This window comes from Typopeltis vanoorti, chromosome 15, assembly GCF_054136105.1.
Source record: "Typopeltis vanoorti isolate ZY-2024b chromosome 15, IOZ_Tvanoo_1.0, whole genome shotgun sequence".
Classification (NCBI taxonomy): domain Eukaryota; kingdom Metazoa; phylum Arthropoda; class Arachnida; order Uropygi; family Thelyphonidae; genus Typopeltis; species Typopeltis vanoorti.
The window spans coordinates 43,730,738-43,757,568 of record NC_143563.1 but is presented as its reverse complement, the minus strand read 5'-3'; the positions used below and the strand labels follow the sequence as shown (position 1 = coordinate 43,757,568).

General features: G+C 36.1%; 1 protein-coding gene across 3 annotated transcripts in view; it reads right to left on the bottom strand.

Annotated features, from left to right (window-relative positions):
- LOC150098713 (uncharacterized) overlaps window positions 1-26,831 on the bottom strand; it is a 160,431-nt gene that overhangs the window by 23,530 nt on the left and 110,070 nt on the right. For 2 of the 3 annotated variants that reach the window (XM_090404805.1, XM_090404803.1), the window contains exon 7: window positions 1,513-3,085. In XM_090404805.1, the coding sequence (XP_090260931.1) occupies window positions 1,513-3,085 (1,573 nt within the window). Of the gene's footprint in view, window positions 1-1,293; window positions 3,086-26,831 lie in introns of those variants that run through there. The other variant, XM_090404804.1, reaches the window with a different exon arrangement.

The following is a 26,831-nucleotide window of genomic DNA, read 5'->3' as shown; positions in this document are numbered from 1 at the left end:
ATTGAGGTGACTAAGTTATCCTAGTGAATAATAACATGCAAGTCTGCATTTAAGGCACTGGTTGTAGAAAACCTTCAGAGATGGAAAGTTTGGGTACTGTGAGATTTTTCAAATGAGTAAGAGGAATGAAATTTATTATCAGCAAAACTAAAGATTTATTGGTCAGTAAGAGAAGATTATTTATATATGAGAAAGAGGACAGGTGATAGAACAGAGCCCTATAGCATGTATACATTAGTTGGGATCTGAAGAGTCATCTACCATGATCATCCAGAGAGAAATCTGGTTATCCAATTGTACAAAGATGTAGATTTTACAGAAGTAAAATCCACATCTTTTATCTGGAGGAAAAGATTTGTATTGTGCACCTAGCAGAAGAAGCCTCCTGGCTCAGGATCTTCCTAGAGATAATAGCAGGAATATATTTTTACATGAAAATTGCATCAAATCATCAGAAAAGAGATAGATGAGCCAATTAGCCAATAATGAAGCCTACTATGAACAAAATACAGTAAGAAGGAGGTATAATCAGAAATTGTGTATGTTTTTGTGATCATATCAGAGATATAGTCACACAAGCACATTCTTCTCTAAAGTAAGTAAGTAGATTGCTGGAACATGATCTTCCTTTATGAAGCAGATCAATTATGCCTTCCTTTTCCTTCTTTGGAACTTGGCCCAGTGTGAAATTCATGTTAAATAAGTCTTTCAAGGCAGTTATTAACCTTGGAACATTCTCTCAAAACACACAGTGATATATCATGAAGTCATACCACTTCATTAACATTGTTTGCTCATTTCCCCATATATCTCCTGCTCACTCACCCATCAGTTCTAAAATCCTCCTCTTCCCTTTCCACTATACTCAAGCTCTGCACGATGTCACATTCACAAGGATGAAATATCTTTAAGAATTGCTCATTTTCTCTACTAGTAAAATGAAGTGAATGATATTCAGCAGTGAATATCATTCACTTCATTTTACAAATCTTTGAGGAATAGAGATTTTTCATTCATATTTTAATGTCTTTGTTATATCTTTAGCTTAAAAGATATGAATTTAATTCTTTTTTAAAAACTTGTGTATATTTGTGTAATCATATTGCGATATAGTCACACAAGCATATTCTTCTTTAATTCTGTAATATTTGTTCTCTTTCAGAAATAGAGTTTTAGAAAGTATATTTGTTTACATTTTTTTATCCTCCCTGTGTGATTTAAATGTGGTTTAATCATATTTGAGTTTAGACATGACACCTAGTGAATTTACATAATTTAACTCCACTCATTGTATTAAAATCATATAACAAAAATATTGGCTGAATAGACATTCTCAAAACATGATGTTACAAAACAAGATGTTTAGAAAATAACAAAAAAAAAAAAAAAAAACACACTCTAATCATGATTACAACATAAATTGTCTTCATATATATTTGGGTATTTAAATCATCTGGTTAACATTTCAGAGTATTATGAATTTTAAATTTGTATTTTAGTTGATACCCCTACCTCTGAATCTTCCATTCTTTTCAGTCTGATATTTAAACTTTTTACTGTTTAGTTGTTGATTTCTGCTTTGTACATATTCAGCTCTGGTTCCTGGTCTAATTTCTGTTAGAAACCTATTGCTTACAAATTCTCTGTTATATTTCTTTTGCTTCCTATTATGCACGATAACTTGAATTCTTTTTTCTGGACTCTTGAAAGAATCTCTGTTTGAATTTGTTTGTATCTGTTGTTGCATGGAAAGAGAAGTAATACCATGAAAAACTGATGAATCCTTAACTGGAGGTAAACTGGGCCATTCAGTAGAATTATTTATTAAAGTTACTTTGACTTCTTCCTGTTCTTTTTGCTGTGGTTGTAAATATGTTGTACTGATGCAAAGTGGTGGATGATGTTCTTGAGTATTGAGAATTTGTTCGGCATTTGCATTATCATTTTGCTGTTTGCTTCCATTATATTTTACATACCCTATATTTTCATTGCTATGTCCATGTTGCACCTGTAAAAATGCTGCTTCATCTTGTTGCTGCTGATTTAAGAATGTTTTTGGAAAAGTTGTCTTTTGTTCTGATTGAGAACGAGTATTCATAGGCAATAAGTTACTATTTGTCGCATTTTGAACATTAGGTTGCAGGAGATGCAGAGGTAATACATGATGTTGATTATTTTTTTGTTGCTTTATAAATTTGGATGGTAGAGGTGGAGGTGGATATCGAACAAAAAAGGGAAGCTTCCTTTCTTCCTGTTCTTTTTGCTGTGGTTGTAATTCTGTTGTACTGATACAAAGTGGTGGATGCTGTTCGTGAGTATTGAGAATTTGTTCGGCATTTGCATTATCACTTTGCTGTTTGCTTTCATCATATTTTACATATTCTGTATTTTCATTGCTATGTCCATGATGCACCTGTAAAAATGCTGCTTCATCTTGTTGCTGCTGCTGATTTAAGAATGCTTTTGGAAAAGTTGTCCTTTGTTCTGATTGAGAACGAGTATTCATAGGCAATAAGTTACTATTTGTCGCATTCTGAACATTAGGTTGCAGGAGATGTGGAGGTAATACATGATGTTGATTATTTTTTTGTTGCTTTATAAATTTGGATGGTAGAGGTGGAGGTGGATATCGAACAAAAAAGGGAAGCTTCCTTTCTTCCTGTTCTTTTTGCTGTGGTTGTAATTCTGTTGTACTGATACAAAGTGGTGGATGCTGTTCGTGAGTATTGAGAATTTGTTCGGCATTTGCATTATCACTTTGCTGTTTGCTTTCATTATATTTTACATATTCTGTATTTTCATTGCTATGTCCATGATGCACCTGTAAAAATGCTGCTTCATCTTGTTGCTGCTGCTGATTTAAGAATGCTTTTGGAAAAGTTGTCCTTTGTTCTGATTGAGAATGAGTTTTCATAGGCGATAAGTTACTGTTTGTCACATTTTGAACATTAGGTTGCAGGAGATGTGGAGGTAATACATGATGTTGATTATTTTTTTGCTGCTTTCTAAATTTGGATGGTAGAGGTGGAGGTGGATATCGAACAAAAAAGGGAACCTGCTGAATTGGAGGCGCAACTGGACAAGCCTGAAAAGATTTATATAATACATATGTATTGTTAATATATAGTCAATCAGTATAAAAAAAATCTATGTTGTAAATAGGAGATAAAAATAATCTGTTCTAGCACTCATAGTTCAGTATTTTTTTTTTAACATACTACATACAATTTGCACTTTATATTGGTATTATCATCATTAACACTAAACCTCCATGAAGTCAAAAGACTCGTCATGAGGTGTGCATTATCTCATAAGCAAATCAAACTATGCCTTAAACTCATTCAATGTGTCTGTATTCACCACACACACTCAGCAAAGTATTCCACTCACCAACCTGTATTTATATCGTTTTTAGGGATGGCATTTTGCTCTACCACCATCTTCCATTGTGAAAAATTTCTTCCACATTAATCAAGTAATGCCTCTTATAAACTTATACATTTCAACCACATTCTTTCTTCTCTTCCATTCATGAGGCTCTGCAAATTGAATTAATTTAATCTGTTTTTATACAAAGACCAGATACCCCCCCCCTTCTTCTTCTTCTTCTCTGGATTCCTTCTAATATATCCTCATCCCCATATCCCCCATGAAAACTAGGTGACCAGATATGTTCACTGTAATCCATATGAGGCCAGGGCCTTACACAATGCAGCCATATCCTTTTTATTTCTATATATCAAGATCCTCCACGTCATCATCCACACCATAATCTAATGTGATGACTTCACAACTTTGCATTATGAAACATAAACTTGAAGTCCCTGCAGGATTTTCCATCTCTTCTACTTCCTTCAAAATTTCTCCACAAAGTGTATATTTTGCATCTCGGTTTTGCCTACCAAATTTCAGAACCTTATAGTATGAACACTGCACTAATAGTTCCACTCACTTGCCAACTTATACAGTTGTAATTATTGATCTCAGACTCCATGGAGTCAAAGACTCATAGTGGGAAGTCTCTCTGTCATACATACATATAGCTCAGCTCATTATACCATGCTGTAAGCACATTCTCTGCAGACACCACACTCTCAGGTAGTACATTCCAACCATTCACAACTCTCCATGCAAAAAACCTGCTTCTCACTCCCTTGCTCACACTCTCCTTATACAGCTTTCAGGAATGACCTCTTGTTCTTCCCCGTCTCTCAACATTCTATGAAAAACCTCTTAAATGTGAATCTGATAAGAATCCTTTACCAACTTATATGTCTCTATGATATCATCTCCCCTCCTCGTGTCCACTAGACTCTAAATTGCATCTTCTCAACCTTTCTTTATGTTCGGAGACTAGAAACCATCTTTTAGTGAATCACCTCTGCACACTTCCCAGTACTCTTCATCCTTTTGAAAACCAGGTGACCAAATCTGTGCAGAGTAGTTCATATATGGCCTAATCAAGGCCATCTACAATGGAATTGGAATCTCCTTACTTCTACAAGTTAGTCTTCTCCTCATCATTATTGACAGAATTCATTGTGTTGTCACAATTTTATTATTATTAGATCTCTAGGGAGTCAAGGACTCCTCAAGGGAGGCCATACATCACCCACATGAGCTGTCATACCTTCCCTTAATATTATTCACACTAGATGCATTCATCACAACTTCAGCAGAAGTTTTAGCAATATGTCCTCTAAATTTTAGATTCCTATCCACCATTACACCCAGATCTTTTATTTCTTCCACCTCCTCCAATATATCCTACCAAATGTTTACTCTACATCCCATCCTTATTTTTTAAATTTTAAAACCATACACTTTGCAACATTGAACTGCAACCCATTCACTCAATCTATTCAGTCTTCTTGTAAGGCCACAACATCTGCTCAACTCCTCATAGTTCTTCCCAACTTTGCATCATCGGCAAACAGATGATACAAAGCTGAATACCCCATTCAGTTCTTTCACAATATCATTAACATATAAGTTAAATTGCAATAGCACCAAAATAGATGCTTCAGCAAACCACTAGTGACTTTCCTCTTCTGGGATATTGTTCCCCCATGCCACAGTTTGCATACCTATCAGACAGCCAATGTCCAATCCAGTGCACTAATGTAATATCCAACCCAATCAGTTCTGGTTTAGCTATCAAGTTCTCATATGGAAATATATCAGAAGCCTTTGTAATACGACATATACTTCTGTGTATGCATCTCCCTTGTCCAATACATTTATCAGCTTATTGTAATAAGTAAGCAGATTACTAAAACATAACCTTCCTTTAGCAAATCCAGGTGGTCCCTCAAAGAGAACACTGCTGTTGTCAGTCAAATTCTGGATCCTGGTTTTTCACTAACTTCCCAACACTTTAACCACAACACAGAGATTTACATATAATTAAAGCTTGAATTCTGCCATCTCTCTCTCTCTTATAAAGGGGTACAATCCTGCCTTCCTTTCACTTTTTTTTTGGAATTTGATCCAATGTAAGACTCATATAAAACAAGTAAAACAAGTATGACAATTAAGATGTAAACTCCCTGGCACATTCCCTCAAAACATATGTGTTATTATAATGATATGTCATCAAGTCCCACAGCCTTGATATTAAGTTTACTCAATTTCCCAATATTATTATTATTATCATTATTAACAACAGACCTCCATGGAGTCAAAAGATTCATCACAGGTGGTTAAATAAAAGTGATATTTAAGCTCATTCAATATGTATATTTGCCTTCACCACAATGTCGGGCAATGCATTTCCCTCATACAAGGATCCTGCTCCTTATGCCCCTGCTTACAAACTTCTTATACAGCTTCCAGGGATGTTTCCTGGTTCAACTTCCTTCTCCCGTTCTGTGAAAAGTTTCTTCCACATTAACCCGATAACAACCTTTATCAAATTAAATGACTCAGTCGTATTCCTCCCTCTGCCTCCTATTCGCAACATTTGTGTATTCTCTCAATGTGTCTTTATATCCCACATATCAGTTTCCACCTTAGTCAGTTATTTACTCTGGACCCTTGCTAATATATCCTCATCAGCAGGGGACTAAATATGTTAACAGTAATCCATATGAGGCAACAATCAAGGCCTTATACAATGGAATTAGAACCTCTTTATTTCTGCACATTAAGATCCTCAGGATCACTGCCAAAATCTGATGTGATAGCGTCATTATTATTATTATTATTATTACACACCTCCAGGGAGTCCAAAGACTCATCGAGGGAGAATGTGCCAACAGCATCAAACGATTGATCTCCTTCCAACTACTAACCGCACTCAAACTTGCCTCTGAAATTTAGATCCTTGTCTAAATTTTAGAGGCAAGTTTGAGTGCCTCCAAGCTCTCTTGTCTCCTCAACTTTCTCCAGAATCTCCCCACCAAGTGTATACTTTGCATCCCATTGTTGCCTACTAAATTTTAGAATCTCACACTTTGCAACATTGAACTGACAGTTCCATATAGCTGCCCACTCATACAATCTATTCAAGTCTTCCTGTAAGGCCACAAAATCTGCAAATGGGTTTAACTGGTGATATACAACTATCTGAATATCATTAATATGCAAATTTAATAACAGTGGTCTCAAAACACTTGTGGTACTCTACTAGTTTTACTCTTCTGGGATACTGTACCCTATACAAAAATTGCTGATACCTACCTGAGATATTGCTTATCCAATGTACTAATCTATATCCAGTTCCATCTGCTACAATTTAGTTATCAACTTCTGGTGTGGCAATCTAGCAAAAGCCTTTGCAAAAGCTAATTATACCACTGAATATTCATTTTGTGCTGCCTCCAAAGTTCCTCCTTCTTCTATTTTCAGATTTCATGCTTAATCTCATTCATCCAAATGACACCTACCTTATTCAGCCTTTTGATCTTCGAAATACCTTTACACATTGATGCTGCTAAGTATCTTTGTGAGCTCCCAAGCATCATTTATTTCTTTTCTGTTCAGCTCCTTATTCCAAGCTGTCTCTTAGCTTCTCATAATCACCAGCCTTGTAATTCCATATGTATCCTTTCCTCACAGAAGTCTTCATATGGCTAGTCACAACCAAGAATCACTTTATGATCACTCTTACCAACTGGAGGGAAGTGTAAAAGTCCACTTATAATCACATGCTCTGATGCAATGATTAGATCTAAGATTCTTGATTCTCATGTGTCCTTCTTTACATACTGCCTAAGATAGTTGTCTCTCAAGAACTCAAGAAATTCATTTCATCATTGCCAAATGCTTTCTCTTCATTCCAGTTTGTTCTGCCGTAATTAAAATGACCCATAATAATCACCCTTCCCTTGTTCACTAATCCAAGTTGCTTATACATTTCTTCATCACTACTCTCTGCATTCTCTTGCCTTTAGCAACAATCAATTAAATATGGCAGAACAGATTGGAATGAAGAAAAATACATATTGCCTAAGATAGTTGTGTCTCAAGAAATTTCTTATTCCCAGATGCTATCGCTTCATTCCAATCTATATTACCATAAGTAAAATTGGACATAACAATCTGTCTTCCCTTGTTCACTAAACCCAATTTGCCTATATGTTTCATTACCACCCACATTCCTTAGCTTATAGCAACATTCAGCTAAATATCTCTTCCTATCATCCTCCTATTCCTTAAAACCACTCCCACTATTTTTTTTTATCACCACTTTGTATGGATGTAATTCCCCTGCTATCATCAAAAGCATCTCCCCCTCCCCTTTATGCTTTCATTCCTTATGAAAAACATTATACCCTTCCATTTCTGTTTTCATCAGAATATCATCCTCATCCAACCATGTTTTGCTTATTACAACAAGTTTTGGACAGGTAATTTCAATCAGTGAAACAATTCATCCCCTATATTTCTAAATCATGGCATTCATAAATAAACAGCAATTCACTTTTAGGTCTATAACCAGTCCTATCTATGCTCCCTCTCAACTGTAATATCTCTACACCTACCCATGCCCAGTCACCTTTATCACAAATAAAACACTTTAGCTGACAAATTGTATTCTTATTAGCTTAAACCAAAATAAAATGGTGCAACATGACAGAATTTCCTGAAAGCCTGGGGCATTGTCTGGTTAAACAAGGCCATTGCTGTTTTCTTCAGGAAACAAGGGTGAACAGCAAAAGTTAGTTACTGAAACAAACTCCAACTCAAAGCAGCAGAATTCAAGATAAACACCATCAAAATAAGAAGCATACAAATGGAAAAGAAATGGAATTAGCACCATTGAGTGGACTAGGGATTTTTTTATTCTATTTTCTATTAATTTTTGTAATTTTTTTTTGTAGTTTTTATTTATTTTTACATTATCCAGAAACTCTGCTCTAGAGATGAAACATGGAACTTTTTCAAGCCACTCAGACCTCCAATAAAGCAGGACAGTGAATTCACAGCAGATGACAAAATTCCTCTATCACCTAAACATAATCTCAATCATTCGGGCCCACAGTAGGATTTGAACCTATGACCTGTTGATTGGTGAGAGGATATGCTAACTACTCAGCTAACCAATCCAGATCAATAATAGGTATTAACAAAACAAATCAGAAATAAAATCAGATGAGATTCTTCCAAGCAACAAATACAAGATGTTATATTCAGGCAATTGTTCAGAGAAAAGAGTAGCCATAGTATTCAACACTAAATATGCATATAATCTTCTTGAATGACTTTCAATATCAAGTAAAGTGATGTGGGCAAATATCAGAATGGGGAATTGGAGAATGAGACATATTTGTGCTAATGGTTTAACAGAAGGTTCAACTAAGGAAGAAATGGAGATTTTTCAAGAGAAGGAGTTGACTCAAAGGAAAAGTCGGTTCTTTTTTTTTTTACAGATCTAAACAAAAAAATAAGAAATGATTTTTGATTCTTGATTTTTTCTTGGAAGTAGTCACTGTTTGAGCATGGTATTGAAGAGGTAGTGGCTTGAAGTATTGTTGTCATCTGTTTTTCCAGGTTGTTTATCAAAATTTATGTAATCATCTCTTTAGATTTGATAGTTGTTATTGGGCCTTTAAACTTGAGGAGTGTTAGATAGCTTTCTCCAGTTGATTACTGATAAGTAGTCAGGAGTATTTTCCTGTTCTGAAACTAAGTGAAGTAGTACTGGATTATGGTTGGAATCGGAATTGAGATTATCTATCGTATTCAGCCTGTATTGGTGAGCAATGTTTCAGAATATGACGATGCCTAAAATGTCAGGACGTCTTATCATGTTATAATGTATCGTATGACAGAGAGGAGTTTAGAAGGAGGGCCATAATTGCAATTGACATTATGCGCAGGTTATGTTTAATCTGATGTTGTTTAATCTGAGTTTCAGGTCTGGTTTAGTCCCGAAGGTGTGGAAAGAGGGGAAAATAGTTTCACTGCATAAAGGAGGATCCAAGACTACAGTTGCAAATTACCGACCCATCAGCATATCAGGAGTCGTTGTCAAGGTCTTGGAGAAAGTAGTCAAGGGAAAAATACAGGAATGGATTGATGAAAATGAGATACTGTACAGGGGACAGCATGGCTTTGTGAAGGGTAGATCATGCCTCAGTAACTTGCTCAAGTTTTATAACAAGGTGACGGCTGAACTGGATAAGGGTAATGGGTTTACAGTGATACTTCTGGACCTGGCAAAGGCATCTGACAGGATACCACATGGAATTCTAATCCATAAACTACAACATATGGGAATGGATATAGGGTTGGTGAGATGGATAGGTGAGTGGTTGATGGAGAGATATCAAAGAGTAGTTTATTCAGGAGTAGAGTCCAAAAGATGGCCTGTGACTAGTGGTGTGCTGCAGGGTTCTGTTCTTGGACCACTGCTGTTTAATTTGTTCATTAATGATATAGGGAAGAATCTAAGTGGAACAGTTCATTTGTTCGCTGATGATGCAAAGTTGGGTAGGGCAATAGTGAATGCAGAAGATGTCAAAATCTTGCAGGATGACTTGGATAGATTGGAGTTCTGGGCTAAGGAGAATGGATGTCAATTTAATGTGACAAAATGTAAGATTATGCATTTTGGGGTGAAAAGATTAGCAGCAGTATACCACATTGGTGGAACTGTACTCCAGGAGATTGATGAGGCCAGGCACTTGGGAGTGTTCGTGGATAGGGAGATGAAGTTTAGGGGGCACATTGCAAAAGTTGCTAAATCAGCTCATCAACTCACTTGGTTGTTGAAAAATACCTTGACAAGCAGAGACAAGCAAGTTATTGTACCTCTGTACCGAGCCTTGATAAGACCTCATCTCGACTACTGTGCCCAGATTTGGTCACCTCGGTTCCTTCTTGATGGGGAGGAGGTGGAGAGGATCCAGAGGTGAGTTACTAAGATGATAGCAGGTCTATCCATATGAGAACAGGTTGAAGATTTGTGGGTTGCAGAAACTAGTTGATAGGCAGAAAAGGGGAGATATGATTGAGACATTCAAATTGCTAAAGGGTTTGTATAGGATTAATTCAGAGGATATTTTTGAGATCAGGACTGGTGGTGGGAGAACTAGGGGACACCTATGGAAGCTGGGCAAGAGTGTGGTTAGCATGGGTGTTAGAGCTGGGCTCTTTACTTTTAGAGTGGTAAATGAGTGGAATAAGCTGCCAGAGTCTGTTGTGGGTGCTATGATGGTGAGCGAGTTCAAGGCAAGGTATGATAGATACTGTGAGAATGTCATATAGTTGTGTGGACATGATGTCTAGGGCCTCCCTCGATGAGTCTAAGGACGCCCTGGAGTCGCCCGAAATAATAATAATAATAATAATAATAATAATAATGGGTGGGTTCTTGAGGTCCCACAACCATGATATTTCTTGTGGCAGTGAAATTGTTGAGTATTTTATTGTTCCGATTAGTGGTCCTACTATTCCAGGCTGGATGCTTGGTGCTTAAGTTGCCAGTTACCAGCACTGCTTGGTTTGTGTCTATCTTTGTTAAGTTGGTTTCAAGTAGCCATTTGCTGGTAGAGTTGTACACAGAGTAGATTTCCAGGCTACCTGCATTGGCTGTCTGGATTTCCACTCGTGCGATCTCAGTGTTAGCTGTTGAGGTTTTTTTTTTTCAATTTTGATGTGCTCAATGTTGCATTTGATAAAGGTATCCATTCCACCTTCCCTGGCATTTGGTCTGTTGTCGCAATATAAGATATTGTTTCTGAGACTTGAATTATCAGCTGAGCAGAGGTGCATTTTGTGTAGTAGGATTAGGTAGGTGTCACGACGTATCACATTCTTGAAGCTCATATTTTTTTCCCTAAGCTGGTTGCATTCCAGAAAACAACTTGAATAAATGAAGTAACTTCTATATTCGTTAACCATCATTGATTAGTGTGAGAATTGCTTGCATTTGTCTCACAAACAAATTTGTGGCTTTTTGACAGGGTTGGATTTGTAATGTCCAATAAGCATGTCTGCCAGAATGACTGCTACCTTTGCAGTTTTATCGGATCTGTTGGGTTGCCGAGGTTCAGCTTTTGTTGTTGTTTTTTAGTCACCACCATTTCCACGTATGAGGATTTTGCCTATGTGGGTTTTGGTGTGTCTTTGGATTTTTCGAATGTGGAAGGTTTTCTCCTGTCTTGTTGTCAGGCTGGGACTGAGTTAGTTTTGCCAGTTTCTTGGAGATCGTGTATTCTCTAAAACGTTTTAGTTGGTAGGGTGTAGTCTGCCCCAGTTGGCACATTTTGTTCTGCTCTTCTTGGTTTTTTGCATATAGTTGTTGCATGACTTTCCTCTGCACTCAATGCAATGAAACTCTGCCTTATAACAGCTCTGTGAATGGCCAAATTTTTGGAATTCATGACATTGGCCATTGCATACTCTTCAGCATAGAGATTCTGACTTGATGATCAAGTCACACACAGTCGTGAGGTAAAAGATCTCGCTCTGCTCTTTACTGATTTTGACCAACATATGCAGCATTGGCTGTTTGTCCATTCTCAACATGCAGCTTACTTTGATATGCTGTATTCTGCAATTCTAGTGATCGGCTGCCATTTCTTTGGTTGTCACCGATTCAGTGTGATATCACTCTTTTTTGTTAAATATTCAACCACTGTGCAATCACCATAAATTTGGTGATTGCACAGTGGTCGAATGCAGATGTCTTCATTTTTACTGAATTCTATTTTATATTTTAGAACTGAGGATTTCGACCACTGTGCAATCACCATAAATTTGGTGATTGCACAGTGGTCGAATGCAGATGTCTTCATTTTTACTGAATTCTATTTTATATTTTAGAACTGAGGATAATGCAGTCCACTGTACTTTGTCTATTACAGGAGGTATTCTTTCCCTTTTGTTGGTCTCTGAGTCCTTGGGTGTTTTAGTATTTTCATTAGTTGTATTTTTGTGGCTGACATATGGGTTCCTTTTAGGTCTGTGCCAGGTTCTTCTGTGGTCTGTTCCTGTTTTTTTGTTGGGCATATTGGCATACAGGTCTGGCATTGCATTTGGAAAGGGTGTGGCCATTCTGCTCCAGGACCATCTTAGTCTGCTCATCTTGAGCATCTGTTCATAGTCCAAGTGCTACCAGTTCAGATCTGTCATTCACTACTGTTTTGTCAGGAATGGTTAAAGTAAGGAAAGAAAGAGAAAAAAAAATGATACCTATATCCAAAGGCTGGACAGTTGACAGAATGTTGTATCAAGATCCAAAAACCAAAAACTAATCCAAGAGAGATGCACAATATGATGCAATGCGAATAATCAGAAATGATGAGTCACTTAATCTCAAACTAATCATTTGACCTTGTCACATGTATCAAGCTGAAGTAATGCAGTATATATTTCCCTTATACAAGGAGTGAAAAGGTGTATCACCTTATTATTTAAATACTCTGGATTAGAGATTGATGTTAAAAGTTTTTTCAGGTGGTTATACTATAAATTAAACATGCCAAGCTTTTCATTCCACAAACACATTTAATCCATGTGTTTGTGGAATGAAATGCCATCACCATACCCTACATCCATGGCACATCAGAAAAAAATAGCCAAATCCTTAAAAGAGTACAGCCTCCACGCAGTGTTTAAGCTCCCCCATAAACTTACTACCCTTATTTGTACCGCCAAAGATCAGCTCCCTCCTCTCTCAGTGCCTGGAGTATATAGAGTACCCTTTCTTGCAAGCTGACTTACTTCAGACAGACAGACAGATCAGCAGTCATCTGTTTAGAAGAACACAAATCATACATCTGTAATCACGACTGTGGTCAATCTGGCCTTGCAGACCATGTTTTGGATATAACCCACGGGATCTCCTGGAGAAAAACCGGCTGCTCCACCATAGTAAATTCAAAAAGAAAAACTGATTTTAGAATTTGCGGCACTCTGAAATCAAACGAATTTAAATAAATACGGTTGCATGAAACTTCCCAAAATTTGGAAAACTCTAATTATCAGAGATCCTACATTATATCCTAGGCCACCTACAAATGCCCATAGAGAGCGCACCACCTAGATAGGATTTTAAAGTCACCCTGTGTTTCAGTGTGTTGTTACAAAAGTTACTTGTAATCCCTGAAGATGTCTCAGTGACTGAGACAAAATATCGGAAGCATTAAAATTAGTTTTAATAATTTTCCAGTGCTGAAAATATTCCATTGAACCTCCAACATGATTTTAGTTTCATACTTTATCCAATTGTGAGCAAACAAAGTTTACGCATGAGCTACTTGTATATAGAGGTCAAAACTGGTCTGGATAGTGGCCCTTCCCATAATGCATAGCAATATACATGTCTAAAAAGGGGGGGATATGCTTTGCATTATGGGAGATTAAGGCAATTAATGTGAAGTCATTAGCCTTTATGTACAAGTAGTCCAGTCGAGAAGAAGATACAACACGTGCAAACTTTGTTTGCTTGCATTTGGATAAAGAATTAAACCAAGAATATAATTTTTTACCATCTTTAATTATTATTATTATCCTAAGTCCCCATGGAGTCACGGACTCATCTAGGAGATCTCCTTTGTCATGCACACAGCTCATCATACTGTGCCTTAAACACATTCACATTCTCCGCAGACACAATGCTCTCAGCAATATCCCAATCATTCACTACTCTCATGCAAAAAAAAGCTGCTTCTTGCTCCAACCCTCCTTATACAGCTTTTAGGGATATACTCCCACTAATCTCCTACCATTTTATGGAAAACCTATTCAACATTGATCCTATAACAATCCATTACCAACTTGTATGTCTCTATCATATCGCTACTCTTCCTCCTATCCACTAGACTGTAAATTGCATCTTCTTACCTTTTCTCATATTCATCATTCCAAAGATCAGAAACCACCTCAGTAAATTGCCAATGGACTATTTCCAACTTGAACATTGTTTCAATTTTTTTTTCAAATTTCAAATTCAAATTTGGCCTTATACAATTGAACCAGAATCTGCTTATTTCTAGAGGTCAGTGTCCTCCGCATCATTCCCAGAATTTGTTGTGTTGTCTTCACAATTTGGGTGTGTCCTCTAAATTTTAGATCTTTATCCACCATCACTCCAAGATCTCTTATTTCCTCCATCTCCAACAATATATCCCCACCAAGAGTAAATTCTACAAATTAATCTTTTTTTTCCAAATTTTAAAACCTTACATTTCACAACATTGAACTGGAATCCCCGCACCCATACCCATTCACTCAGCCTATTCAAGTCTCTTTGTAAGACAACATCTGCTCTACTCCTCATAGTTCATTCCAACTTTACATCATCTACAAACAACTATATATCACCCATTCAAATCTTCCCAAATAACATTAACATACAGGTTAAACAGCAATACCATTAAACAAATCCCTGAAGCACACCACAAGTGACTTTTCCTCTTCTGGGATTTAGCTCCCCCAGACACATGTTGATACCTATTAGACAACCAATCTCCAATCCAATGCACTAGTCTAATAGCCATCCCCCATCCACTCTAGTTTGACGATCAACTGTCATGCAGTAATCTATCAAAAGCCTTTGCAAAGTCTAAAGCAAAGGTTGTCAATGCAGTGCCCACAGTGAATTTTTAGTGTGCCCTCAGAGAAATTATTGTAAACTGCTTTCGAGCTCGCAGCGGTAATTTTGCAGAGTAGATCACAGTATATCTGAGAGACACATTCATTACTAGTAGGTGCTAAAATGCAAGAAAACATAAAGAAAAAAACACTGCAAATATAATACATGATAGTACAAAATAAGTGAATATTGAATCCAACATTATTTCATAGCCCAATATAACTACAAGAGTTTCATGCTGAATATATAGAAACTAAAAGTTTCGAAGGATGCAAGCATAAGCAGTGCCTTATGGGCAACTCGTAGTAAAGGTGGAGCAAGCTCCAGATCTCTTTCCTTAGTATTTTCCATAAATATAAAGCACATCTTGCAGAGGTCAGCAACTTTTTAATATGAAGAGTGCAATATAAAATTTGAAAATTACGGAGGGCTCATGACACAGGCATTTTTTCTCTCATTTCAGGCTTAGATATTCTATGATTAGTTGTTTTTAAGAAAAATGAGATTTCAAATTTTAACATTATTTTATTTACCTCACTTTTACAACATATTTTTGTCACATATGAATGAATACAAAATACCATAAAAAATAAAAATAAAAAATGAATACAAAAAGAATATTCATGTTAACAATTAGCATGTATCTGTCAGATCAGATGCGAGCACTTTGCTTTATCAATCATAATGGCAAATGTATTTGTTTATTATGGAATAATAGTGTGGCTATTTCTAAAAAAAATAATATAGAAAGACATTTCAAAACCATTCATGCCAATTCTAATTTTAAGTTTAATTATTTAAATCAGGAGGAGTCGGCAATGCAGCACCCACGAGCATCATGGCACCTGCAGTATTGCATCCTTCATATGAAAAAGGTTGCCGACCACTGGTCTAAAGTATACTACTCTGTGTCCATTTCCCATGTATAATGCTGCTGCTGTGATCTTATTGTAATAAGTAAATTACTAAAACATGACCTCCCTTTAGTAAACCCAGGCTGTGTATCAATGCTGGATCCTGATTCTTACCAGCCTTTCAAACACTTTAACCAACACCTGACACACAGATTGGCCTAAAATTTGTTGCTTGAATTCTGTCACATCCTTTATGAAGCAGTACAATCTTGCATTTCTTCCACTCCTTTGGAACTTGACCCAATTGTAAGATTCATATTAAACCAATATGTCAATGCAGATATCACCTCCCTGGCACATTCTTTCAAAATATATGGTGATTGTATCATCAAGTCCCACAGTCTTATTAATATCAAGGTGGCTTAATTCATCACATACGTGTTTCTCACTTACATTCATCATCCACTGCTCTCAAACTCTCCATGATGTCACATTCACAAGTATGAAAGACCTTTATGAACTGCTTATTAAATATCTCAACTATATCCTCTGCAGAAGTTGTCATTATGCCATTTTCTCCAATCAGTGCCATCCTACCATAATCATTCTTTTTTTTTTTTTGCTGGCTACATATTGAAAGAACTCCCTAGGATATATATACATATTTTTTACTTCATTAGCTAACTGCTGCTCATACTGAACTTTTGCTACCCTTACCAACTGAGTCACCCTCCTGCCTGTTCTTTGTATTCCTCATGGAATAGATTATTACTACTCATCTTATGAGTAGTAATAATCTATAATGCCTTTTTCTCTGTATTGCATGCTTAATCTCTTCATTCATCAATTTCACACCTAATTTAACCTTCTGACCTTGGAAATACATTTAGACATTGCTTCTACTAGATAGTTCTTGAATATCACACAATCAGCATTGATCTCCTTTCGCCCCCAACTCCTCATTACAGCTGCAAACTATTTCCTGATCTTCTCATAATCACCAGCCTTGTAGTTCCACACATTCCCTTTCTTCACAGAAGTCCTCACATGGTTGGCAACCACTAAGGTAATCACTTCGTGGTCACTCTCACCAACTAGAGGAAGATTTGACACCATATTTATAATAACGTCCTCTGATGAGATGATGAAATCGAAGGCCCTCAATCCTCGTGTGTCCTCTGTTACATACTGCCTGAGATAATAGTTGTCTATATTGTTGTAATTAAAATCACCCAAAATGATCACCCATTTCCCATTTCTTGGCTAATTTGCTTACCCATTTCCAGTCACTATATAGCAGGGGTGTTCAGCCCGTCGATCGTGGAGCGATTTTTGGTCGATCTCTTGTGTATTCCTCCTTACTTACAAATTTAATTAAAACTGAAAACATAATATTTTATTTATCATTATTTTGTAGTATTTTTAATTTGCTTTAAGTGTATTGCTATTGTTTATTTTTCATTAAAATTGTCAAATCAGTAATTTTCTTATAAACCCGTGTTCAACCCGTCGATTGTTGAGCGATTTTTGGTCGATCTCTTGTGTATTCCTCCTTACTTACAAATTTAATTAAAACTGAAAACATAATATTTTATTTATCATTATTTTGTAGTATTTTTAATTTGCTTTAAGTCTATTGCTATTGTTTGTTTTTCATTAAAATTGTCAAATCAGTAATTTTCTTATAAGTCCGGGTAAATGAATTAATTTGGATCATTGGAAGTCAAACAGCGAGCCGAGTGAATACGATTATAAGCAAAGTGTAAAAACTCGATTGTAGCTTAAATATTTAATATTCCAAAGTACATTTGCATCGATTTTTTACTTAGGTTAAGTCACATGTGAATATTGTAAAAAAATAAACTATGTTTGTCTCGGTATAGTTTGTATTAGATGTTTTTGTAAATAACTCTTTTGAAGCTAACTGTATATACTGCTGTAATAAGAATATGTTAGAGTGTTAAAATAAACTATGTTTGTCTCGGTATAGTTTGTATTAGATGTTTTTGTAAATAACTCTTTTGAAGCTAACTGTATATACTGCTGTAATAAGAATATGTTAGAGTGTTAAAAACAAAAGCAGTGTTTTTATCACTTAAGCTGTACATGGCGGCATTAGAAAGATTGTTATTGAAACTTGTATTTATGAGAAAGGCTTGCAGGCTCTAAGTGTATACATCTCCGAAGTCAGTCAGAAAGAGTTCAAATGGCCTGCAACTTACAATCAAAAGAAAGCGGAGAAGAACAAAAGGTGTGCCGAACTTGAAACTTAAGATGAAAGACTCACCGATTCTTTGGGGGTTGTCAAACTTCATGCGAGGCCTAATAAAAAGAGACTGAAGCAAGCAGAGGGGGTCCCGGTTCCAGAATTGCTGTCAGAGAGGAGGCCGCTCGGTCCAGAGTCACTGTCAGAGAGACTGCCCGGATCCACGTCGCTTGAGAGAGGAGTTTCCCATTTCCAGAAAGGAGCTTCACGGTTTGAGACATCACTAGAGAGAGACTACGTCTAGGCCGCAGACAAGGTTTCAAATTATTGAAAGGATTAGTTCCAATTGCCGGAGAAAATTTTCCAGGCCAGATTAATGTCAAACATTCACCAGTGTGTTGTGTTTTCATTACAATTTGATGAATCAAACAACTTCACTGATATTGCTCAGTTAATGGTATTTATTAGCATGGTATTTCAAGATTATTCAAGTAAAGAAGAACTTTTGAAAATTATACCATTATTGGGAAGGACTAGGGGAGAAGACATTTTTTCGGCATTTGATGAATTTGTGACAACACAAACTTCTGCTTTTTAAATTTGTGTCTATTACTTCTGATGGTGCTCCTGCAATCTTCTTCTTCTGCAGCTTTTCCCACTTAATTAGGGTTGCTGTTTGTGGTGAGTCTCCTCCACAACTTCCTGTCTTGGGCTGCAGCCACATCCAAGTTCTTCATCCTCAAGTCCTCCTCCACCATCTCTCTCCATCTCTTCTTTGGCTGTCCGCGCTTCCTCTTCCCCTGTACATCCAACTGCATGACCTTTCTTCCCACATACTCTTCCTCCCTCCTCATCACATGACCAAACCATCTCAACCTTGCCTCCTGTATCTTTGCTCCCAAGTTCGTAACTTTCACCGTTCCCCTTATTATTTTATTTTTCCTCAGGGCCACAGTTTTCAAAGCATGTGTCATAGCTGGTCTCACTACTGTCCTGTAGATTTTGCCTTTTAGTTTGATCGGCACCCTCTTATCACATAGCACTCCAGCCATCTCTCTCTCCAGTTCCTCCATCCTGCTTGTATCCTGCATCCCACTTCCTTGTCGGCCTCACCATCCTCTTTCATTGTTGAACCTAAGTATCTAAAGTCACTGACCTTCCTGATGACATTTCCTTCCAGCTCCAGATCTGTCTCCTGGCTGCCATCAACTTTGCAACACATATACTCGGTCTTACTTCTGCTCAGTCTCATAATAAATCAGGCTTCATTTCATTATGTAAAAACAATGACAAATATCCAGAATTTTTAACGTACCACTGTATTGTTCACCAACAAGTACTGTGTAGTAAAAGATTAAACACAAAAGATGTTTTGGATATTACATTTAAAATTGTAAATTCTGTTCGAGGAAAAGCCCTGCAACAGCGGTTATTTAAATTACAGGCAGATGATGATGGGGAACTTCTGTCGTGCAATAATGTTCGCTGGCTCAGCAGAAGTAAATTTTTAGAAAGATTTCTTGTATTAAATAACGATATAAAAACTTTTCTCGATGAAAAAGGAGATATTTATCCACAATTGAGTGATAAAAGATGGTTGTTACACTTATCATTTTTAGTAGATTTCTGTTTGAAATTAAGCAATTTAAATTTAGAGTTACAAGGTAGAGATAAAAATTTAATTGACATGTTGAGTTCAATAAAAACTTTCCAACAATACTTACTTTTATTAAAGAAAAATATAAATGACTGCGAATTTAGACATCTCCCATATTTATTAAAAGTTTTTTGAACAAAATCAAGAAATGCTTCGCTATGATTTAAAAGAATTTATTCGTGAAATAGAATTAGTTGTAGAAGAAATAAATTCAAGATTTAAAATTTTAATAAAACTGAAATTATTGCATCTTTTATCAATAATCCATTTCAAGAAAACTTAAACATCACAGAAATTTCAAATAAAATTAGTAGGCTGTTTGATATAAACTAAGCTGAAGTAGAACTTGAGATAATAAACATTCAGAATAGTTTACATTTCAAATCAATAAACAATGAAGTCATATGGAAGTATGCACATGAAAAATTCCCAATATTAACTGATATTGCGCGAAAAATTCTGTCGTGTTTCGGATCGACATGCTTGTCAGAATCCACTTTTTCAAATATGACCGTCATAAAAAATCGATTAAGAAACCAAATTACAAATGATCATTTGGATGATTGTCTGCAATTGGCCACTTTTTCGTATCAACTTGACTATGAAAATATTGCGAAGTTCAAACAATGCCAAATTTCACGTTAACTTTTCTTTTTTTTTTTTAATCAACCAGCATTTCCTGTAACTTGTGAGTTTGTAATCAATCTGTTGTTTTTTCTAACTTTGGTTTTCCAAAATAGAGAAATAAATATTTTATTCCAATATATATATATATATATTTTTTTTTTGTTGTATTAAAATAATTAAAAGTGATAAATAAATTTTTAAATACACAAATAAAGTTTTTAGCTGTGTATTTTTTTTTAGTTATTTATTTGTGCGTGATCAGATATCAGGTTGGGGGAATGTGATCTGTATAAGAGAGTAGATCGCCAAATAACGCGAGCTACTTTTTATAGAAAAGTAGCTCGCGTAGTAAAAAAGGTTGAACACCACTGCTATATAGCAACATCTAACAAAGTATTTCATTCTGTTGACTTCTATCTCACACCATACTGTCTCAAAACCACTACCACTATTTTTCCTTGCATCTCTACTTTATATGGACATAACTCTTTTTCTATCATCAATAGCACTCCACCTCCCTTTTTACTCTTTCTGTCTTCATGAAATGCATCATATCCTTCCATATCTATTCCTGTCAGGATGTCATCCTCATCCAACCATGTCTCACTTATTTCAACAATTTTTAGGTGAATGAATTCAGTCAGTACAACCATTTTATTTCCCTTGTATCTGATACATCTAGCATTTGTATATAAACATAACAGCTCATTCCTGGATCTCTAACAAGTTTCACCAGTACCATTTATTAGATGTCACTTCTCTATATCTTCTTTGAGCCATTTCTTTTCTCCTTACCCATCCCACGACCATCTTTAAATCCAGTTGTTCTGCCTATATCCAAGATGGATATCAGAAGATTGTTGAGAAGGATAAAAGATAATAATGTGATTGGAAAGGTATTCAATGTGTTGCCCAGATATGACAGTGATGAGATGAAGAGGAGAGCAAGAGTGATGAATGATATGTGTGAAGAGAAAGGAGTGCAGTTTTTAATGTTTTATATGAGTTTGAAGGAAGAATTGAACTGTATAGGAGTGTAAAAGTGTGCAAGACAAACAGAGAAACAGGGAGACTCAGGGTGGACAGGGGAACACAGCCTGAGAAAGGTTGATGCTCACACATTCATTTGTCTTACACACTTCTTCTCTCATTCTCTACACTAATGCTATCCACTTCTTTATTCATAAGCACTACTTCAATCTCTCCTTCCTTACTCTCCTGCTGTTTCACATCGCTTCTTATTGCCCTTCCAGCAGCAGTCTCTCCAAATGATCCACAAAACCATTCAAATGCAGTCTGTCACTCTTATACAGTTCAATTTTTCCTTCAAACTCATTCAACACATTAACAAACTGCACTCTTTTCTCTTTACATGTCATTCATCATTCTTGCTCTCCTCTTCATCTCATCACTGTCATACCTGGCCAACACATTGACTACCTTTCCTATCACACTATTATCTTTCATCCTTCTCAACAACCTTCTGATATCCAGTCTTACATTGTCCTTGTTCCCGGTCAAGTCATTCGTCCCTTCTACCACTACCAACTCCTTTGCTCGCTTAGTCCTCATATCCACTGCGTCAATCACTCTATTCATTTTATCTCCTGGAAAACAAACCTAGTGCATCTTCTCATTTACCACACCTCTAATAATCGAATTACCATACAATGCCACTTGCTGATCTTTCGTTACCTTTTTCATACTGACATCATTTGTTTTCATTTTCTTCACTCTTCCATATATATATCTCCAATTCTATTAATTTCACTCTGCATCCTCCTCATCTCTTGCCTAAATTTCACCAACTCAGCTTTCAAATCTTGCATCCTGTTTTTTTATCATTCACTCTTGCTATTTTAAAGTTAGTCACACACTTGTTTCTGTCAGTTCCACTCATCACCTTACCATTGACTGCACTCTGTTTTTTCCATGTCTTTATTGCTAATTTCACTCTGTTTTTTTAACGCCATATAAATTATCGCCCACTTGATCATCAATCAGACTTTTTTCATGCTATCATTTCCACAATCTGAACATTCATGCAGTCTTCAACTGCCATGTCAGCTATGACTCCATGTTCTCTACTTGCATTTAAACTGTTTAAACTCATGTTTAAGCAAGCCTCATGGTCCATCAGAATATTGCATTTCCTACATACCCACACTCGTTCTTTTCTCTTATTTAGCCCCTCTACATAAATATCTGTGACATCTTCCCATACATACATACTGCATTCACAACACTTTATCATTTTGCCTTTCAGCATCATGTTGTATCAGTGTGCTAACAAAAACAATGAATTTACAGAACTCCATGGTTAACTCAGGGAGTTAAAAAGGCAGAAGCATATCAAAAATTCTTTTCAAGTAAGTCAGCATGTGCTCTGAGAGAATTATTATTATTATTACATGAGCACATCCATGGAGTCTGAAGACTCGTTGTTGGAGATCCAGGCTATCCACACAATATCTTTCGTACTTCTCATTGAATCCATTAACAGACAAAGCACTCGCAACAACTGACTCTACAACATATTCCATGGCCTTCTGACCAGTGCTGAACTGTTTCCTTTGTATTAATCCTATAAAATCCTTTAACTAACTTAAATATTTCTGTCATATCCCCTCTTTTTCACCTATCAACCAACTTTTGCAATCCACAAACCCTCAATCAATCAATCATCATAGACTACTTGCCATCTTGGTCACTTGCCTCTAGATCTTCTCCACCACTTCCTCCTCCTCCTCCTCATCATCAATTCCTGCCATGTATCCTCAAGGGGTGTACAGGATATGATAGTACTACATGAAAAATTTACATCATTACTAACTTCCTATCTACAATTTTCCTCCAAATCAGTCTGTTACTTGCCAAGACTCCAACATTATCAGATCTTATATTTATATCATCTAAGGCACTTTGTACCATATTAATCCACTTATATCTTGGTCTTCCTCTGGGTCGTTTTCCTGCCAACCTGGCAGAGAACACTTGTTTTGCTAATTCCACCACTTCCTCATCCCCAAGGTGGCCAGACCTGAGCAAATCCTGATGTGGTCGTCTCATGGTTTTATAAAGAGGAATGATAACTTCCTTATCTTTGTTTGTTACTGTGTTCTTGAATAACCATGTAATCCTGTGAGCTACCCTGGCTATCTTAGCAATATGCCTTTTAAATTTCAACTCTCTGTCTATTGGTACTATCTCCAAATCCCTGGCTTCATCAATTTCCTGGAGTACAAATACCACATGGAACTGAGTTGTGCAAACTGGAATACAGAGAAAAATCTAAGTATAGCATTAATCAAAACTAGCTATATAAAAGTCATGGGAAGACTTTGGTAAGAACAGAGAAAATAAATATCAATACTAAAGGAGGAAAGAGTACTGTTAAAGAAATCAAAGATGATAAAGATATTCTGGATGTTTGGAGTAATTACTTTGAAAGATTCCTAAATTAAATGAGCAGTGACAGCCCAGTTGTAGAAAACATTCAAGAGGAATACATTTAGGAGTACATATCAATACTCAACGTAGAAAAAGCCACAAAAAACCTGAAATGTGCAAAGGCAGCTGGAGTAGATATTTGAATATTAATATTGAGATATGGAGGTATAAAAGTTTTACAGTGATTAAGCTGCATAATTCAGGCCTGGTCAGGGTTGAATTCCCCATATAAAAAAGGGAAATAAAACTGAATGTGGGAATTACAGAAGACCTTCTGTATTAAGTGTTCCTGAAAGATTTATGCAAGCATAGCTGAGAAAAGGCTAAGAAAAATTGTGGAAAGGAAACTTGGAGCAGAACAAGTTTTAAGACCAAATACAGGTTGCCAGTATCAGATTTTCATTTTAAGACAAACAGTTGAGAAATCATGAAATATAAAAATATCTATTTAAGGTTTGTGGATCTGGAAAAAGGCATATAAAAAGGTTTCAAAAGAAAAGCTGTTCAAAATGCTATAATTTTATCGTAACTTGTACATTATATTGAGCCAATATATAGTCCATATTTAAGTTATAAGTCAGCAGTCAGAATTGAGAGTTATTACAGGAAGATGGTTTAATGTAAAATCAGGTGTAAGACAAGGGTGCACATTATCTCCACTTTAACATCAAACCTGATATCAAAATTGGAGACATTAATCTCAGCTCTTTATACAGATGATGTTATATTCTTAAATGACATATTTGTTTAATATGAGTTTTGCATTGGGTCAAGTTCCAAAGGAGTGGAAGGAAGGCAAGATTGTGCCACTTCATAAGGGAGGTGACGAACTCAAGCATCAAATTATAGGCCTATTTGTGTACCAGTTATTGTGGTTAAAGTTGGAGAGGATGGTAAGAACCAGGATCCAGAATGGGATTGACAACAATGGTAATATTTTTGATGAACATCATGGATTTGCTAAAGGGAGGTCATGTTTTAGTAATCTACTTACTTATTTCACTTGCAATAAGGTGATGGTTTCATTGGGCAAAGGAGATGGATACACAGTAGTATACTTAGATTTTGCAAAGGCTTTTTGATAGATTATCACATGATAAGTTGATAGTCAAACTATCAACTTATGGAGTTGGGGTTGGATATTAGACTAGTGCATTCAGTTTGAGATTGGCTATTAAAATAGTGCATTTGATTGGAGATTGGCTATCTGATAGGCATCAAGTTGTGTATGGGGAGCAATATCCCTGAAGAGGAAAGTCACTAGTGGTCCTCAGGGATTTGTTTTAGGGGCCATTGCTGTTTAATCTGTGTGTTAATGATATCGTGGAAAATTTGGATGGGGATATTCAGTTGTTTGTAGTGCAAAGTTGAGATGAACTGAAGAGTAGAGCAGATGTTGACCTTACAAGAAGAACTGAATAGACTGAGTGACTGAGCATACAAGTGTGGATGTCCTTTCAATGTTGCGAAATGTAAGGTTTTAAAATTTGGGAAACAAAAATGGTATGTAGAATTTGTGGGTATATATATTGTTGGAGGTGTAGGAAATAAGAGATCTTGGGGTGATGGTGGATAAAGATCTAAAATTTAGAGGACACATTGCCAAAATTATGAGGACAACACAACGAATTCTGGAAATGATGCAGAGGACACCGACTTATAGAGGTAAGGAGATTCTGGTTTCATTGTACAGTATAAGGCATTGTTTAGGCCACATATGGACTACTGTACACAGATTTGGTAACCTGATTTTCAAAAGGATGAAAATTGGGTTACCAAAGGTGACTGGCTAAGGTAGTTTCTGATATCTGGAAAGTCGAATATGAGGAAAGGTTGAAAAGATGCAGTTTACAGAGTTTAGCCATTAGACAGAAGAGGAGTGATATGATAGAGACCTACAAGTTAGTAAGGGGTTGTTAATAGGATTAATGTTGAACAGGTTTTTCATAAAATGGTGGAGATCAAGGGAGAACAAGTGATCATTCCTGGAAGCTGTATAAGGAGAGTGTGAACAAGGGAGTGAGAAGCAGGATTTTTGCATGCAGAGTTGTGAATAATTGGAATGCCTTGCCTGAAAGTGTGGTGTCACACAGAATTTTAATGTGTTTAAGGCAGTATGATGAGCTGTGTGTATGACAAAAGGGACCTTCTAGATGAGGCTTTGACTCCTGGGGTCTTAGGATAATAATAAATAAATCCAGTACAAGTCTACATGAATCCCTAACTAAATTGAATAACTGGTATAATAAATTTGGTATAAAAATCAGCAATAAAAAAAGACAAAAACTGTGAAAATAGGCAGAAAATTGAAAGTATTAACTGCATTCTGAGTGGAGAACCTATATGACAAGTAAAACATTTCTCCTATTTAGACATATTTTTAGTGAATCCATATTTATGAATTTAGGGACACAAAACACACATGTTGAAAAGATTATTTTACTGATTAATAATAAAATAATAACTTGACATTTCGACCCCTGTATTGAGGTCATCATCAGAAGGATACATGTGTATAAGAACCAAGCTACATGCTGTTGCACTCTATACAGGTAAATTACATCTACGTTGTTAACTAATCTTTTTTTCTTAGCCTGCCCTCTAGTGATTAAATTTCCGAAAAAAAAAATTACCAATAAAAACTACAATAAACTCTGCTAAAGTCCTCACATACTAGGATTCTTCTGGAATTATACAGTTTATGTTGTTATATTATGATTATCTTTTGGATTTGTATAGTACAGGTTGCTATTGAATGTTCGGGGGGGGGGGAACACTTCTTGTATTGAGATTTTTCTTTGTGGTTGCTATGAATATATATAGGATATATATGGATATTTTTAGTGAAGATGGAAAATTTAGTGGAAATAGACAACAGAATAAGCAAAGCTAGTATGGTAGAAAGTAAACTGAATACTAGTAAATTATACTTGCCAAGAAATTATAAATAAACCTAAGTTCCACAGTCAGTGAACCACCGAACAACTCACA